At 50.8% G+C, this 18531-nt stretch overlaps 1 protein-coding gene across 1 annotated transcript in view; it reads right to left on the bottom strand.

Moving 5' to 3' along the window:
- Window positions 1-18234, bottom strand: part of TRPM1 (transient receptor potential cation channel subfamily M member 1) — a 117624-nt gene extending 99390 nt beyond the window's left edge. The window contains exons 1-2 of the mRNA XM_058665416.1: window positions 18225-18234; window positions 17714-17811 (exon numbers count right to left, since the gene is read on the bottom strand). Of these exons, the coding sequence (XP_058521399.1) occupies window positions 17714-17811; window positions 18225-18234 (108 nt within the window). The remainder of the gene's footprint in view (window positions 1-17713; window positions 17812-18224) is intronic.
- Between the last annotated feature and the right edge of the window lie 297 nt (window positions 18235-18531).

Genomic DNA, 18531 nt, shown 5'->3' with positions numbered 1-18531 from the left:
GTGCAGCACATTTGCCAAGCACCTGGGCAATGTCGTGCATGGGAAATGCTGGGTTTGCCCTCCACGAGGGCATGGATCTGCCGTTAGCACCCATCATGTCTGGCTAAGGCCAGGGTGGACAACATGGACAGTTAACTCAACTTCCTCTAACCACAGAAAATCCCAAGACTCGAGGTCTTCTGGCAAGCCCCCCCCCCTTTTAAGATTTATTTATTTTTATTACAAAGTCAGATATACAGAGAGGAGAGACAGAGAGGAAGATCTTCTGTCCGATGATTCACTCCCCAAGTGACCACAATGTCCAGTGCTGTGCCGATCCGAAGCCGGGAACCTGGAACCTCTTCAGGGTCTCCCACGCGGGTGCAGGGTCCCAAAGCTTTGGGCCATCCTCGACTGCTTTCCCAGGCTACAAGCAGGGAGCTGGATGGGAAGTGGAGCTGCTGGGATTAGAACCGGCGCGCTCAAGGCGAGGACTTTGGCCGTTAGGCCACGATGCTGGGCCCTGGCAAGTCGTTTTTACTCATGAATCCCTAAACTTCAACCTAGGTCAAGGTCAGCCTGGACGTGCAGAGGTAGAAAGCAGCAAGTTGGCCTTATGGTCACATCCTAGATCTGTCTGGAAGGGACCTGCAGGGGCAGGGGTGGGTGCTGGGGAGGTCAGGCAGGACACAGCTCCTGGAGGTGCCAGGCGGGTGGAGCTGGAGAAAGGTCTGTGGGGGAGACCTCCTGCCAAGGGCTCCCACCCTACCCCTGGCTGCCAGCTGTGCTGGGGGGTGGGTGTATGTAGAGGGGACTGCAGGGACAGCAGAGACCACCCCACCATTGGCCAGGAAATGGGGATGGGAAGAAGGGGTCTTTCCAAAGCCCCAGGAAAGCAGAGAGGATGCCGGGAAATGCGGGAACAACTTTGTTCCAGTACTTTAGTTTCTGATGTGCAGTTCTGCAGGACTGGCTGCAGGGCTGTGGATATATAAACAAGGCACTTCTCTCCAACCCTGACCATCGTCAGACCCTGCCAATTGCAACTTCAGGGGGCCTCATGCACAGGTTAAGGTAGCAGGTGGCGGGCGATGGGAGACAGCAAATTCAAGAACAAGAACAGCCTGTTTCTGTTCTGAGGGTGCCAGCAGGGAGAGTGCAGCTAGCTTTGTGACTGAGAGGGTCACTCAGAGCTGGCAACCCCAGACCGCATAGCAGGGAGTGGCCTGGGGGTGTTTCAGTCCTGCCAAGGCCACAGTGGACCTGTGAGTGTTAACTGGCTGGCGCTGGTGCATGGGAGTGCTTGTGCTGTGTGTGTGATCTGAGGAAATGAGGCTGGTGCCCACACGCACAGGAAGCACTGTGTGGGCCTGTCCCATGGGTTGGGGTGGGGGAGGTGTGACGCAGAGGGTGGCTCTATTCTACAAAGGAGAGCATTCATTACTTTTATTTTAAAAGGAAGCCTTTTATGTGTTCCATTCACATTTTCATTCTCACAAGATGCCAGAGATTTCCATTCACTCTGCTGACTCCCCCAGTGGAGCCCACGGGGTGCAGCTCCCGGGTGGTGACCCCATGTTTCCAGCCTGTTAGGTCTTAGGCGCACTTAAGTTCTTACGTGCAGGCAATTCCCCCAGCCAAGTGCTTAGGAGGTCCTTTATTCCAGCGGGGTAGGAACAGGAGCAGGGGTGGAGGGGGAGAAAACTAGTAGGGACACGTCTCCTGTCGTGGAGGTGGGCTGGGGGGCTGCCAGGGCAGGGGAAGGAGGTAAGATGGAGGAGGACCGGGGAGAGCAAAAAAGGAAAAACAGGAAGGGAGCACACGTGGAGGCTCATTTATACAACCCAGCTGAGACTGCAAGGTGTGTGTGGGGGGTGGCGGCGTAGGGAACTGGTTTGGCAGGGGGCTGTGGGCAGCACCCAAGGGACTGGTGACTGAGATTGTCTGAGCCACAGGTAGGTGGATGGGGACCAGGGGAGGGACTGCGGGAGATGGGTGGGTGAGGTTCCCAGGTAAGGCACCACGAGGCTACATCTCATTGGTGGGTAACTGGAACAGTGCAAATTTTGCAAGTAGTGGGAAGGGGAAGCAGTAAGTAGTGCCGGGTCCAAAAAGGGATGTTGGAATCTCTCCTCACACAGCCCAGGTAGGGAAGCTTTCTGAAGGCATCCACACGGCCCACGCTGCATCCCCGGCTGCTGACCCGGTGCCTGGCTTGGGTGGATGCTCTAGGTGTCACTGAAGGGGTACACCTGCTCCCACCCCCATGCTGCCTGCTTCTGGCTGCCTTCCCCCCAGCCCCAGAGGAAAGCATCCCAGAGAAATAAAGGGGTCCCCACGGAGCCCTCAGGATGCAGCAAGGGCTGTCTAGAGGGGTCTGTTCAGCCACGTTGGGCTCCTGACTTTGTCCTCACTCCAGCCAAGAGCGAGAGCAGAGAGACGGGGTGGCCTATCCAGGCATCCTGCACTGCAATGATCACTTAAGGTGGTCCTAGGTGCTCAGGACCCCCTGATGCCAGGGCTGGAGAAAGCACACCTAGAGTTCCAGCCAGAGCCCACTACTGCAAGGCTCTGTGCCAGGCAGGATGGGGGCTCTGCCCATGTCCTGGCTCCTGAGAGCCGCTTGCCTTTCCCTCATGTTCACGTAGGCTCCCCTGGCCCTCCCTCCCCGTACAGGTGTCTACTCTCCCTCCCTGTGCCCTGGTTCTGCCAGATCCTGTGGTTCCCAAGCCACAACAACTTGGTGAGCTCTCAGCTGAGTCTGCAGCAGGTCCCAAGTCCCAAGTCCATGCAGGGGCTCCCCACGTGCCTCTGACAGATCCAAGGGGGAGCACAGAGTCCTTGCAGATACCTCAGGTCATGCCCCATCCTGGGGATGCGGTGATGCCTACAACTGCACATCTGCCTTCTCAGGGGAGTGCAGGGCAGCTATAGGACCTGCCTGGTGTGCACAGTGCGGGCCACCTGAAAGTGGTATCAGGCACAGCGGCAGAAAAAACAGGGTCTCCACCTGGAGCAGGAGGTCTAAATGGGATACCCCCTGCCCACCCAGCAGCAAAGAGACAGGAGCCCCTGATGTAGGCCCCCAGGCAACAGAGCTGGAGGGACCAGTGTCCTTCAGCCTCCATGTCCACCCTCCCTCAAGGTGCCCACAGACTCACCTTTTGTGACCCTGACGTGGAGCTCTTGAGTGAGCCACGCTTGAAGGAGCTGCTCATCTTCCTCACAGAGCCCATGAGCCAGCTTTGATGTCCCTGCTGTGGCTGGGCCCCGCTGCATGGGGCCAGGCCTGGCCAGGTGAGCAGAGGTGGACAGACACACCTTTAGCACCCACCGTTTAGGTAGGGGGACCCTGAGCCTGTGGGGCGAGGCCGGCAGCATGGACAGCCCTGAAAAACTTCCGCCTGGCCACCCCTGGCTCTCTCCTAGAACATCTGTAATCAGGCTTAATCTGTCCCCTTTTCCCCCAAGGTTTAGAGAAGGCAGATTTAGCAAATGGCGATTGAAAGCAAATCCACTTTGAGAAAGTGCTGGCTGCAAAGGGTGGCCAAATGGGAAGGATTTGGGTGTTCAAAACGGCGTATGGCAAGACCGAGAGCCACCCCCTGCCCCAGCCCTCCCGCCTCCCCTGCCATCCACCATTGGCTTTCCAACCTCCAGCCGTCCACTCAGTGCCCACCCCAAGTCTCAGAGTGGGATCTGCATCCAAGCCCCACCTCTGCGAGCCGTTAGGGAGCACTTCCTCCCCCGTGAACTTAGCAATGAGGCAGATTGCCCCTCAATCAGAGATTGGCCTGCACCACGTTGCTCTGGGCAGGGGCTGGGGGGATTTCCCTTTCATTTCTTACTTCCCAGGCACCTGCTTTGCCCCCTCTAAAAGGCAGGAGGAGCCGTAGACTTTTGTGTGTTACTTTGCTCCAAGCACATTGCAGGTGCAGGGAGCCAGAAGCAATCTGCCTGGTGTTGTCCTGCTTTCCCTTCTCCTCGTGCAGGGGAGCAAACCGAGACCCTGAGGGCAAACCAAATATTCCTGTTACCATGGATAAAAAGGCTGAACCCAACTAGTTGTGCGACCAGGACCCTCCACTTCCATATCTGGCTTCCCCTTGCAGGGGCCACTCAGGGTGCCACTCCACATGTGGAGGCACGGCCTCTGTCTCTTGGGTGTCTGACATGGGAACCTGGGAGGGGTTCCGCCTCCTCGGGCCATCTGCCAGCCGCAAGGTCAGCCTCTGCCAGGCACCTGCCTTCTCTGAACAGGCCCTTTCCATCATTCAGTTGCCATGGACTGAGTTTCTCTGATGCATGCTGGGGAGGCAGTGGGGACCAGCAGGTGAGAACCCTGGCTTCCTGGAGCTGACCATAGAGGTGGCAGAGACTGACACTGGAAGCAACAGAAGGCCCAGTAGCTGGTGAGTTGGAGGTGCCAGGGAGGGAGAGAAAGCAGGAGAAGGGACAGCCTGGGGCTTTCTGCTGAGCCAGAAAGATCCCCTGGGGGAGTGAGCAGCAAGGGAGCAGCTATGCAGGTGTCTGGGAGGAGGACTTCCGGGCTAAGTTCTTGGAAGCGGGCTGGAGGGAATGGGAGAAAGCAGGACGTTCCCAGAAGACCACGAAGGCACTGGGGCAGGAAGGCAGCCGATGGCGGTGAAGGCACAGCACAGAGCGGGGCATGAGTGGAGGTGGGGGTGGCTTGACCCTGGTAAGACTGAGTGAGAGCTGAAGGGGTACACAGGATGGGGGAGATGCGCAGACAGTGCAGGCAACCTCGAACTTGGGGCCAGAGCTGTAGGGGAATGGGGACCCCTGTATGGGATGGGGAGGACTGTGAGGATTGCTGCCTGGCACTGGCACATGGCCTTGAAGAAGGTGAGGGTCCTGGTTTCCCTCCTCACACCCTCACAACATGACACAATCGGGCCTCGTACACCTGAACTACAGTTGTTGCCATTCTCCCAGGTCAGCACACCTGCAGCCCTGTCCATCCCTCCAGGATCCAGGCTTTGTACCTAGCATCCCAGCCAACTCGCCCATCTTGTAGCAGATGAAAGGTACAGCCCCCAACAGCCTTTCTCTGCTCCATTTTTGACACTTAATCTTCCTCCAGGCGTCTGGTCTCAGGAATGGGACCCCAACAGCAAGACACAAAGACGAAGACCTGGTAGCTCCATGACGTCCTTGCATGCTGGGCTCCCTGTTCTAGCTCCCACCATACATGGTCTCCTGGCCAGTGGCAAAATCAATTCAATCCACAGCCATTGGAGGAAAAGTCATCGATGACCACGACCGACCACTTCTTCAAGTGTGACCCCAGGGCACTGTTTCCTGCCCAGCACTCCCCTCCCTCCTGGCTCTTTCTCATCTTCAGCAACTGTGTGCCCTCTCTCCACCTCAGACCAAGAGGCTTCACCTTAGAAATCTCAAGTTTCTAAGCACACAGAGAGCGTGGCAACTTTCTCAACCTGGTTTTAGGAAGTTAGCACAATCCTTTCACCCAAGGCAGGCCAAAAAAGGGTGCCTCAGGCTAATTAACATGAGAAACCAACAAAACTCACCAGGAATATCAGCGCTTTAGTGTACCAGGTAAGCTGGTTAGACACCTGTGTGCCTTACTGGAGTATCTGGGTTCAAGTCCCGGCTCCAGTTAACCCTGCTAAGACACATCCTGGGAGGCAGCAATGATGGCTCGAGTGGCTGGGTCCCTCCCACTCACTCAGGGGACCTGGCTTCACTGCCAGCCTCCTAGCTTTAGTCTGCCCCAGTCCTAGCTATTGCAGGCTCTTGCAGAAGAACCGCCAGGTAGGACCTCTCTGCCTATCTGTCTGTCTGTGTTTCCCTGTCTGTCCAACAAATAAATGAATGTTTATTAAATAGAAAGAGACCGTGATAACGACAAGAACTTTGTGAAGTTCTAAAAGAACAACACCATGCTGCCCGCGATGGCACACCTTATTCCCAGGAGTGCAACGATGACTCAGTGCAGGGAAATCCACCCGCTGAGCTAAGCACATTAACAGATTAACAAAGAAATGTTCTATGATCGTCTCAGTAGCTGCTGAAACCATATGGCCCATCTTAGAGGGAGAAAAACAAGAAACCCAAGCACAAGCCCACTTAGTAACCATTCTTTCTTAAAACAGCAATAAGCAAACAAAAACTCTTGGCAACGGAACACAAGGCAACCTCTGTGACGTTTGTGGTAGATGTCTGCTGGAGGCTTCCCATGACATCATGCAGAAATATTCGAGATATTCTTGGAAATGCCAAGAACAGAACAAAGTTGTCTGCTCTAGCATCATTATTCAGTAGTTTTCTGGAATTCTACCCATTGTAAAAACATAGTAAGATAAGAAACAGGGTGGTAAACATAGGAGAGGAACCAAAAAAACTCTCTGCCCGTAAAAAGTCAGGAAAACAAGGAAGCAAGCTATTAGCATTGATAAAAGGACTTGGCAAAATTGCCAGATTATTTTCAGTACAGAATAGAATCATGGGTCTGTTGTCCTTCAGCATACTTAGTTAGAAAAGGGTTCCCATTGTGGCACAAAATAAACAAAACATCGGTTAATAAGCCTGCCGAGAAGCACATGAAGACCTGGGTGAAGGAAGTGATGACATTTCAATAAAGGACATAAAAGAAGATCTTGCAAAATACATGTTCTCATTCATTGCTGGAATCCTTTTTGGAAATCAATCTGACAGTTTCTATTAAAACAAGCTGATCAGAGAGCCAGTCTCGTGGTTCAACAGGCTAACCCTCTGCCTTGCAGCACTGGCATGCCCTGTGGTTGCTGATCCTCAACTCAGCGACTCCACTTCCAATCCAGCTCATGACCTGGGAGAGCAGCAGAGAATGACCCAAGCACCCACGTGGGAGACCTGGAAGAAATTCCTGACTTCCGATTGGCTCAGCTCCAGCTGTTGCTCCCATTTAGGGAGTGAACCAGTGGATGTAGAATCTCTCTCTCCCGTTCTATTCTCTCTCAGTAAATCTGCCTTTCAAATTAAAAAAAAAAAATCTTTTAAAGAAGATAAGCTATGTATACCCTGCAATCAGCCCTCCCTCTTTGAATTAGCCCATACAAATCAAAAGCTCTAACATGTAGAAATATTTGCTTCAAGGATGTTAACCGTAGTGCTGCTTCGTGTAACAACACAAACAAAAACAAGGACAATGCTCTCTGGGAGAGAAAGAGAAACCTTAACACAACGTGGTACCTGCAAGTTATGAAATAACTGGCAATCATTAAAAAGTTTAGCTCAATATCTGTTGAAATAGGAGGACTCCCATAATATGCTGAGGTGGAAAAATGCAACAAGGTAGAAAGAGGTATATAAAATGATATAATTTTAGTCATTGAACAAACATATACATATAGATGAGCTTCTTTCTATCAATCTGTCATCCGTATCTTGTCTATCAATGTTGATGTGAACATTGAAAATATGAATATAACACAGATTTGCTATAATTCAGGTTTTAAAGTTCAGCACCAGACAGTTCTGTGACCCACAGGAAAAATACTAATTCTTGCCTTTTTCCTTCCTTTTCTCCTGCTCAAAAAGAAATCACTTCCAATTCACATGCCTGTTTGATATTTAACTGCATATTCTAAATAACATAGTTTCCACTTAATTTTCTGATTCTGCAATTTCTGACATTATTCATCAGCTTTCTGTTAAGGAAGATAAAGACCCAGATATTGCACCCTAACCTGCCCCACCCCTCAACCATACTCCTGCCATCTCCCTCCAGGAATGTCGTAGACCGGAGTAAATCAACAGCCAGTGTTTCCATGACTTTGAAAAGTTATTTATTTACAACTCCTTTCAAAGCTTTCTTGTCTGAAGTTGGTCCTTGCTGTATCATTTCTAAGTTCCATGCCTGAGCTGTGCTATTACTCTCGGTATCATCGTCTTGGTAACCCATGCCTTACATTTGCTTCTAGGGAACATGTCAGCTTCCTTCTGGTTGCCACAGTTGTAGTACTGGTGCTGGCTTTGCCCACCTCCCTGGGACACCCCGTCACCCCACTAAGGGTGAGTCTCATGTCTTCTTCCTTATTTACTTCCTTACTTAGTGGTCAACAGCTTTTTTGATGAAGATGGATGGGAATTAAAATTGGTTGAAATAGCACAAGGATGAAAGTTATTTTATTCTGCCTTCATATCTGATGTTTGACTGGGTATAAATGGTCAAGCAAGAAATCATTTCTCTCAGAACACCAAAGGCATCGCTGCACCAATGTAGCCTTCAGTGCTTTGTTAAAAATGCCATGCCATTTTGATTTATGATTTTTTAAAGTGATATTTATTTACTTGAAATGGAGAGAGAAAGCCCATTCTCAGAATGTTTGCAACATCCAAAGCTGGACTAGGGCTGAAGCCAAGAGCTGGGAATGCAATCTAGGTCTCCCACATGGAACCTAGTTACCTCAGAGTCTGCTGGAATCGGGAGCCAGAACTGGGAGTTGAGCTCCAAGGCTCCAAGGTAGGAAGCAGGGATCCTAACTGGCCTCTTGACTACTATGCCAAATGCCCATCGCTGGCTCATGGCAGTTTGAATGTGGTTTATCTTACTTCTTTCTGTATGTTATGACTCTATCTCTTGTGTACTAAAAATCTAAAAAGGATGCACCTTGAATAGTTTTTGTGCAAAAAAATAAAGGCTGTTGGGATGGGTTCTTGACAGGCTCATTCAATCTGGAAATCTAGGAGACAACATGATATGATTTCTTAAATTTTCTCCCATCTGTCATTGTCTCTGTTATTCTTTTGTTTGTTTTGTTTTATGCAACTCCTGTTCTTCAACTGCTGTGTCTCCTGAGTTGGGCCTGATTTCCTTCGCCTTGACCCTATCCTTTACAGAGACTTCCTTTACTTTTCCTGGCACTACTCAAATTGAATTTGGCTACTGAATTATGACTGTTATTGTCTTCTACTTTTCAGTTTTGAGATTGGATCATCTAGCAGAGAGGCAATCTCCATCTTCTCCTCCTGGAGAAGATGCTAATCTTGCTCGAAGTACCACTTATCTCTCTTGACCGCTCCTTGTGCGTTTTCTCCCTGAAGTGCTTTGATCTGTTTGTCCTGCAAGGTGATCTTCACAAGCATTCTGTTTAGGAACTGGAGCCCTGCATGTGTGCCTGACCAGTAAGCTGAGGTCAATGAAGTGGGTGGGGGGTGGGTCCCGCAGATAGGAGGCACGCTGCTTCTTCCTGGAGAGGAGAGCTCTGCAAGGAGCCAGAGCCAAGCATCTCTCTCTCTCTCTCTCTCTCTCTCTCAACCCGCCCTGCAGTGCCTGTGACGGGCCATGCCAGCTGCCCCCACGTCCACAGAGCTGGTCACCAGGACAGAGACTGGAAGCCATGTGCTGGTGGCAGGAGGGCAGGTGGAGACTTCATTGCCCATGAGGTTGGCTCACAAGAGCCCCTGCTACCCCAGGGCTTTTCGAAGCCTCCAGATTCTGAGCTTGCAGAACCGAAGGATGAAAAACTGCAAGTGCATCGTGAACTTCAGTCTGAAGGCTGCAGGTCCCAGCTCACGCCACTCTGTCTCCCACCTCCTCCCGCTCAACATGTGTCCATTTCTCTGACACTGTCCATTGTTCTGCTGATCACTGATTATCCTCCAGGGATAATGCTTTTGCTGTCCATTGTGCAGGCTTTTTGGGGAGGTTTGGGAAGAGAGCAGAGATAACGCACATGGCAATCTACTGTGTTTGACCAGCAGCCTAAGGCAGATGAAGGGGACCAGAGCTGGTGCGGGGCTGGCAGCTGAAGGGAGAGATGGAGACAAGGCCAAGTAAAAATTACTGAATTAAGTAAGGTGTTTAAACCTGCTCTCAGGTCTGGTACGGTAGCCTAGCAGCTAAAGTCCTTGCCTTGCACATGCTGGGATCCCATATGGGCACCATTTTTAATCCCGGCGACCACGCTTCCCATCCAGCTCCAATGTGTGGCTCGGGAGAGCGGTCAAGGACGGCCCAAAGCCTTGGGATTCTGCATCTGCTTGGGAGACCCGGAAGAAACTCCAAGCTACTGGCTTCATTTGGCACAGCCCCTGCCGTCGTGGCTGCTTGGGGAGTGAATCAGTGGATGGATAATCTTCCTTTCTGTCTCTTCTCCTCTGTAAATCTAACTTTTGAATAAAAATAAAATAAATCTTAAAAAAACACAGCTCTCACACATGTCTGATACGGCCTTTACTGCAATTGTGTGCATGCGCGTGCGAAGACATGAGAAACGATGGCCACCAAAGGGTGATTTTATTATCTCGATGTGGTGAAAATGTTGCTTTTCCAAACATTTCTGGAGAAAAGGAAACTAAAGGGGTGAAGATCACTTACCCATTCCTGTACAAGAAATGAGATGCCTGTGTAGAAGTATCAAGTGAGGTCCGGAGACACCTGTCTCCAAACCCTAACCCTAACCTAACCCTAACCTAAACCTAAACCTAATCCTAACCTAACCCTAACCCTAACCTAACCTAATCCTAACCCAACCCTAACATAACCCTAACCTAACCCTAAACTAACCCTAACCCTAACCTAACCTAACCTAACCTAACACTAACACCAACATGAACAGCAACACCAACACTAACATTAAGCTCCACATGCAAGTGAAGAGATGTGAGAGTTTCCCTACAGGACGCAGTGAGGCATCTATCAGTTGGGGAAAATCACCACTCTGATCGATTCACCTGCCAGAAACCTTCACTTCTGGGTATCTGGAACTGAAATTTAGACATGATTAATTTTGAATAGCAAAACCCATGGATGCTCAGGCTCCTTATGTAACCTGATTCTCCTATATACTTAGTGTTTTAAATTTAATTTGAAGAATTAAGAGAGACAGAAGGAGAAAGAGAAAGAAACATCCCATCCATTAAGTCACTCTCCAAAAACCTACAATACACAGGAACTAGGAACCCAGTGAGGATGGCAGGGACCCAGCTCCCTAGGGCACCACCCACTGCCTCCCAGGGTGCACACTAGCAGGGAGCTGCTGGAATTAGGAGCGAAGCTGCTCTGATGCGAGACATGGGTGTCCTCAACCAGGGCCTCAACTGCTCCCCAAATCTGCACACCTCTTCAGTTGGTTCACGATGACCTGTAACAGTTCACACCTGCAAAGGGCTGTTACACTGCCCTTGCGGGACAGATGACAAGAGCAGGCTGTGTGTGCTCAATGCAGACATGATTATTTTGGGACCATTTTTGATCTCTTGTTCATAGAGCCCACAGACACTGAGGGCTGAGAGCACATGGCCAGGACTGCCTGGCTCCGTATAGCGGACAGATGCTTGAGGCAAACTGGGGACATCAGGTGAAAAAGAAAAAAAAATCTTATAATGGACCAGCTCTGTGTCCGCAGGCTGCGTCTTCTTCACCCTCTGTGCACAAAGATTGGAAGAGTTTAGCACGGTGTATGTTCCTTGGGGTAAAAGTGGCTGGTCCAGAATCTATTGCAAGAGTGGGGACCACAGCAGCTTGTGTCATTAGAGCATCTTTAAGAACTCCAGACCCCAGGGCTGAGTGTTATAAGGCAGCAGGTTAAACCCTACTAAGGACACCATGTCTCGTATCACAAGGCCTAGATTCAAATCTAACCTCCACTGCTGATCCAGCTGCCTGATACTGCACCTGAGAGGTGGCAAATGACAGCTCAAGTCCCTGGGTCCCTGCTACCGACGTGGGAGACCTGGATGGAGCTTCTGGCTCCTGGATTTACCTGGCCTGGTCATAATTGTTGCAGGCATTTTACGACTGCAACCATGGATGGAAGCTCTCTCTTCTTCCTTTCTGTCTCCCCCTCCCTCTGCCTCTCTGTCTCTATCTCAAATTATCTCATTCAGCCTTTAAAATACATATAAATAAAAAAAAACTTAAAAAAAATGAAATCCCTAGACTCCAAATACTAGGAAGAATTAACTTCCGCTAAGCTCTAATATTATTACTCAGCTCCATTCCCCAGGCTTAAGCCTTGTGCGCTTTGGAACACCCTAAATCAGGATTAAAGGCAGGCCTGCAGCGGCAACCAGAGCTGAGCCCCTAAAGTGAGCAGGGCGCACCTGCGCTGGAGGCCTTCCTGCAGTGCAAGGATGGAGAGCACAGGGGAAGAGTCATCTCATTTCTAGAGCCCATCTGGCCATCCACCTGTCCCTGTGTCACAGGAGGATGGGCCCTGGGCTCAGCATAGGTTCTGCCATGTGGGGCTGTGGGGCCTGGTGGCATTGCCACAGGTAACCTATGTAGGGTGAGCCGTCCTAACACATGTGTGAGTCCCTTGTACACTGCAAAATTCCCTTAATCGGAGGCCTGGGGCACAGATCAAAGCTTGGGACCAGCAGACTGGCTGCTTCTGGGTTTGGTCATCCTCAGATAGTGCCAGCCTCATTTTAACATCTTCACAGTCAAATACCCATGTTTGAAAAGGACAGAGCTCTCCACTGGGATTCATGATGAGCACAGCAAAGCCCAGGAAAGGTGAGTCTGTGTGGACCCCACTCACACAATAGTGGAGGCCCCCAACAGCCATGCTTTCATACCCCAGCGTGAGGTGCACAGGGTAGGCTGAGCTGAAACATTGCAGGACACGCTGTGCTAGCAGGGAGAGAACATTCTAGGCAGTTTGGGCTGCTCTCCTGATCCCAGGATATTGCATTCCCAGCACATTCTACAGTGATGCTGAGAACTACAGGGAGACAGCGGGCGCTGGGTGGGCCAAGGCTAGCTGGGCAACCTGTCATCCTGTGGCAAAGGCTACAGAAGCTCCTTAGTCCCAGCTCTCCAGCTTCCTCCAGGACCTGGTCGCTCTGTGTCACATCTGGGGTCTCTCACCCTGGGTCACTGTCCCTTCCACGGACTGGGGATCACTCTCACCTGCCAGGCCTCAGTGAATGTGGCCTCATGGGTGTAGCATTTCACTTGTGTGGAAGCAGCTCCTTGATCCAGGATGTCTGAGGATGATAAACGCCATCCCACCTGAACACAGCACCTGCTGGGATGAGGCTCCTGTTCCCCAGAGGCTGGTTGGAGCCTGGGTGGGTTTCCGTGTGAGGTGCTGGGTCATGATCAGATGGGGACCCTCATCATGTGCAGGACAGCACAAGCACTTCTGCAAGTGTTTAGGTTTGGCCACAGAGACCTTGGAGCTGGTGTGGTGCCTGGAGTCATGGATGGTTTCAAGAAGAAGGGACCTTCAGCCCTCAGAACCAGACATGAGTGCTTACCATGGTATCTAGCAGGGCTGTGTGGACCCAGGGGGACTGGAGTGGCCAGAAAGGTGGGAGTGGGGAGTCTTCCTCATACCTCTTTCTTGGACAAGCACTTCTCCTCCCGCCCCCAGCGCTGCTCCCCGGGACTGACATAGATGTGGATGTTGTTGTCATTGAATGTCTTAGCCATGCAGCACCCAAAGACAGAAGGCAGAGGGCAAGAGAGTAGCCAGTGAGCATGAGGAAGGCAGCCTAGTCAACCTGTGACAACAAAATTCACCCACATCCCAACACTATTGCACTGGTGATTGAGTTCTCGACATGTGCTTTTTGGGGGACATGTCCAAGCCAATAGCAATGGGAAAGAATTTGCAGCAGCCCTTGCAAGCCTCATGGTTGGCCACCAGCTCCACCCCCAGCCTGGCCCGTCTCCACTTGGGGCATTCAACCACTGGTCAAGCATTTTCCCCATGACAAGAGGTCAACCTGCTGGGCATGCGCAGCCTTGGTACTTCCTTCTTGCACAGAGTATTGCCTGTGTGACTAGAGTTTGTTGTCTTCAAAGGGAAAGAGAGCTTTGCAGAGCCCCTGTCACAGTCAGTGGCTCCCCGCCCTAGGAGCTGAGAGGCCCTTCCACAGCTGGAGATGCCACGCAGATGCAGTCTAGGGGCAGAAGGGCGACATCAGCCAGTAGGATGCCCCGGGGAGGTTCCTGCTGGGAGGGAGGGAGCTCTACATGTGTAATGGCTGCCAACACCAAAGTGGAGCAAGTTGTGCTTGGGTGAGCTGTGGACCTTCTTCCTTCTTTTCAGGCAGTTTGGTCTGAGAGAACTCCTTCTTCTCTCCTTATTATCACCTGCAGGGTCCAGGAGGAGCACCAGTTATACGAGAAAAACCCAGGAAACTAAAAAAAAAAAAAAAAAAAAAAAAACACGACAGAGAGGGAAAATGAAAAGTCCCTTCAAGCACAGGTCATGAATAGGTCACACCTGCATTGCTGAACTTGAGCAGTGTGACTGCCTCCCAAAAACAAAAGGGAAGAAAGCAGCCAGAACCAAGACTGCAGGCTCAGAAATGCCCCCTCCCAGCAGGAACCAGTGAGAAGGGAGTGGGTGAGAGTGTTTCAGTGGTAAAAATGGTCACGCAAGCACAGCAAAAAACAGGTCCAGCCACTAACTGCAAATCCTCTTGGAAGAAGACAGAACCTCAGCAGAGAAATGCAGATGATTTTAACAGAGAACACATTGTAGAACTGGAAAATAGAATGAAAGCAATAGAGAATGTGGTGGATAGAGCAAGTATCGGAATGGAGACGACAGAGGTGAAAGGTCAATGTTTTACCCACCGGGAAGCAGACTGAAAAGAAAAAGGGTAAAAACAGAATGTCTGTGACCTGTGGGAAAGCAACCAAACTCTTTTCCACTCTTACCCCTCAGAAAGAGCAGTGGGGCTGAAGGAAAAGAAGCAAGCAGGAGAGCATCGCTCAGCATCACCTGCCATCTGGGACACCTGTCGGTACATCTACAAGGAGAAAGGGCTGGGTCGTGGGCTGCGGGGTCAGGTTGCGCTGCATACAATGTCAGCATCCCACGTTGGAGAACCATGTTGAGTCGCGAATGCTCTGCATCTGCTCCAGTTTGCTGTTGATGCGTCTGAGAAAGCGGCAGAGACTCGGGACCCTGCTACCCACAGTTTCCAGCTCTTCCTGCAGCTCGGGCAGGCACTGGGAAAGCCATTGGGGTATAGCAGCTCTCTCTGTGTGTCTGCCTTTCTGTCTCTGTACTTCACATAAATAAATATTTTTAAAAGGCAGTTATGTTTATGAGGGTACTGGAACAACAGCTAAACACAGGCGTCAGGAAGGTGCATTCTCAGAAAAAAAATTTGTGGGGAATGGAGGTGAAGGACGTTTCTTCCTTCCTGGAGCCAGTCTGCAAACAGAAACAATAATAATAATAATAATAATAATAATAATAATAATAATAATAATGAAAAAGGAGAAAGAAAGAAAAAAAAAGGCTCATAAGGCATACAATGAAACAGAAACATGGCTCATTCCAAGGACCAAAATAAATTTCCAGAAACTGAGCCTAAACAAAGACAAAGAAGAAACACAGGTCTCCGACTTGCTTGACAGTTGTCCTAACTATGCCCGGTAAGCTAGAGAATAGTATGGACAGAAAGCAAAGAAAAATCAGGGAAATGATTACTAGCCAAGAGAATCCAAGAATAAAGGATTATACGCCACAACCAAGTGGGATTTATCCCTGGAACACAAGGGAAGTTCAACATAGGAGAACCAAAGTGTGGGCAGGGTGGTAGCATGGTGCGCTAAGCCACCATCTGTAACAATGGCATTATAAGAGTTCAGATTCAAGTTCTGGCTGCTCCTCTTCTAGTCCAGATCATTGTTAATGAACCTGGAAAAGCAGCAGAAGACAGCCCAAATACGTGGGCCCCTGCATGCCACGTGGGAGACACGAGTGAGGTTCCAGGCTCCTGGCTTCAGCCCAGCCCAGTCCTGACTGTTGTGGATATATGGGGAGTGAACCAACAGACAGAAAATCTCTCTCTCTCCCTCTCTGTCTTTCTCTTCTGCTATTTCTTTTTTTCTTTTCTTTTCTTTTCTTTTCTTTCTTTCTTTCTTTCTTTCTTTCTTTCTTTCTTTCTTTCTTTCTTTCTAAATATATTTATTGGGCCCTGAGCAGTAGCCTAGCAGCTAAAGTTCCCACCTTGCATGCTCCAGGATCCCATATGGGTGCTGTTTCATGTCTTATAAGCCCCACTTCCCATTCAGCTCCCTGCTTGTGGCCTGGGAAAGCAGTTGAGGACGGCCCAGGGCCTTGGGGTCCCTGTACCCGCGTGGGAGACCCGGAACAAGCTCCTGGCTCCTGGCTTCAGATCAGCTCAGCTCCAGCTGCTGTGGCTGCTTGGGGAGTGAATCAGCAGATGGAGAACCTTGCTCTGTTTCTCATCCTCTCTGTATATCTGACTTTCTAGTAAAAATAAATACATCTTAAAAAAAAAAACAAACTGGTTCCATTTAACTTGCTGTTTCAGGGCTGCAGTGCTGAGTTTTTAAGGTGAGGAGACTTCTGAAGATGAGCTAAGCCAACACCACCAAGCTCTGCCCCCACACACGGTTAGCATGGGAATTTTTTTTTTTTTAAGATTTATTTTTATTACAAAGTCAGATATACAGAGAGAAGAGGAGAGACAGAGAGGAAGATCTTCCGTCTGATGATTCACTCTCCAAGTGAGCCGCAACGGGCTGGTGCTGCGCCGATCTGATGCCGGGAACCAGGAACCTCTTCCAGGTCTCCCACGCAGGTGCAGGGTCCCAAAGCTTTGGGCCGTCCTCGACTGCTTTCCCAGGTCACAAGCAGGGAGCTGGATGGGAAGTGGAGCTTCCGGGATTAGAACTGGCACCCATATGGGATCCCGGGGCGTTCAAGCCAAGGACTTTAGCTGCTAGGCCACGCCGCTGGGCCCTAGCATGGGAATTTTCATCTTGCATATTATCTATCCTAACAAAAAAGTTGAAAATGCTCGGGCCCTGTGAGGGAGCCACGGCCGAACTGAAGGAAGAAGCAACAATGGCCCAAGGATAGCTTGTGGGAAAATTACCGACCACCCAGCAAGGATGACACCCCGTGATACACGCCAGCGATCCCAAGTGGTGGCACTCTGTAGGACTCTTCTGAAATGATAAAATGCAAAGATTTTGGGGAAGTGTGCAAGAGAGAGAGGTGGGGTGGGTATCAAAGGGCCTCTGAGGGACCCCTGGCTGTGCCGTGGCGTGCATTCACAGGCTGTGCCCCTCTCAGCTTGCAGGATGTATTCTAGCTTCTCCAAGATGGGGCCACGGGGATTACTGACGACAGCCATAAGGCAGTGGGATTTCAAGTGGAAGATTTAGGGACTGTAGGCTGGGAATAACCCAAGCTCCCACTCCTTTGTTCAAGACTTACTTATTTTTATTAGAAAGTCAGATATACAGAGAGGAGGAGAGACAGAGAGAAAGCTCCTCTGTCTATTTATTCACTTCCCTAGTGGCCACTACAGCTGGAACCGAGTCAATCCGAAGCCAGGAGCCAGGAGCTTGTTCCAGGTCTCCCACATGGGTGCAGGGGCCCAAGGTTTGGGAGACATCCTCCTCTGCTCTTCCAGGCCACAAGCAAGGAGCTAGATGGAAAGTGGGGCTTCCAGAACATGACTCGGCACCCATATGGAATCCCAGGGCGTGCAAGGCGAGGACTTTAGCTGCTAGGCTACCGCTCAGGGCCCCTTTCCTCCACATCCAGGAGCTAGCTGGAGCTGGCTGATGTCTGAGACTTGAGCTGCTGTCCACTCGGACACTTGCACAAGGTTTACGCCATGTGGCCTGACCTTCCTCACAGCATGACAGCTGGCTTCAAGAGCCAATGTCCTGAGAAGAGTACAGATAACAGAAAAGCATCAACGTTTAGGGCTCAGCCACCAAAGCCACACAGCAAATCTGCAGTCACAAGACTACCTGGGTACAAGGGTGTGGGGGAAAACTGAATCCAACTCTTGATGTGGATTGGCAAGGTCCCAGAAGGGTCAAAACTGAGTGTAGGTGCTCTGGGAATCCTCACATGCATCAGCAAGGCTATAGGTGCAGCTGGGTCCTTTGGACCTAGGGAGAGAGGGTGTGAAATGAGATTCAGAAGGGCATTGGCATTGAGCCCCAGAGCTTGGGGCATTGGCGGGTCACTCCTTATCTCTGCTTGCCTCCCTTCTCTGTAGAGTGGGCGGAGACTCTGGGCAGAGCCCAGCAGTGCTGGCAGCAGCAGTAGCACAGGGTCAGGAGGAGGCTCGGAGGAGGCTGGGGTCCTTACCAGGAAGAGTAGCAGGTGACACTCCTTAGCAGATACCTCCAGGCTGTGTCCCAAACTCTGCATGGATGGGGGTGTTCAGCCAGAGCTACTCAAAAGGGTTCCGTGCAGGAGCGAGACCCCCCCAGAGGCCGTATGGACGCGGGGTAGCCCAGAGGTTCTTCACACCATAGGACATCATTGTCTGTCCCTTTTTCCCTGAGAAGTGGGTGGGAAAGATCACCCAAGGGTCAACCCATGATGCCCTCCCTCCAGCACTTATCCACCCACCCCTTTGGGACCTGCTTCCCAGGACCGCGAGTGCACAGGGACACAGCCCAGGCCAGGTCAGTGCAGGGCGCAGTGGACACTTGAAAACCACCAGAGTGTCCATCACCTGCCACGTGTTGACACGCAGCTATAAGCCACTCAGAGCTCATGCTGAGTGGGCAGGAAGGAGACCTCCGATCAGGAAAGAGTGGGAACAAAAGTTTCA

Source organism: Ochotona princeps, chromosome 6 (assembly GCF_030435755.1).
Source record: "Ochotona princeps isolate mOchPri1 chromosome 6, mOchPri1.hap1, whole genome shotgun sequence".
In the NCBI taxonomy this organism is placed as follows: domain Eukaryota; kingdom Metazoa; phylum Chordata; class Mammalia; order Lagomorpha; family Ochotonidae; genus Ochotona; species Ochotona princeps.
This window is presented reverse-complemented; position numbering and strand designations above follow the sequence as displayed.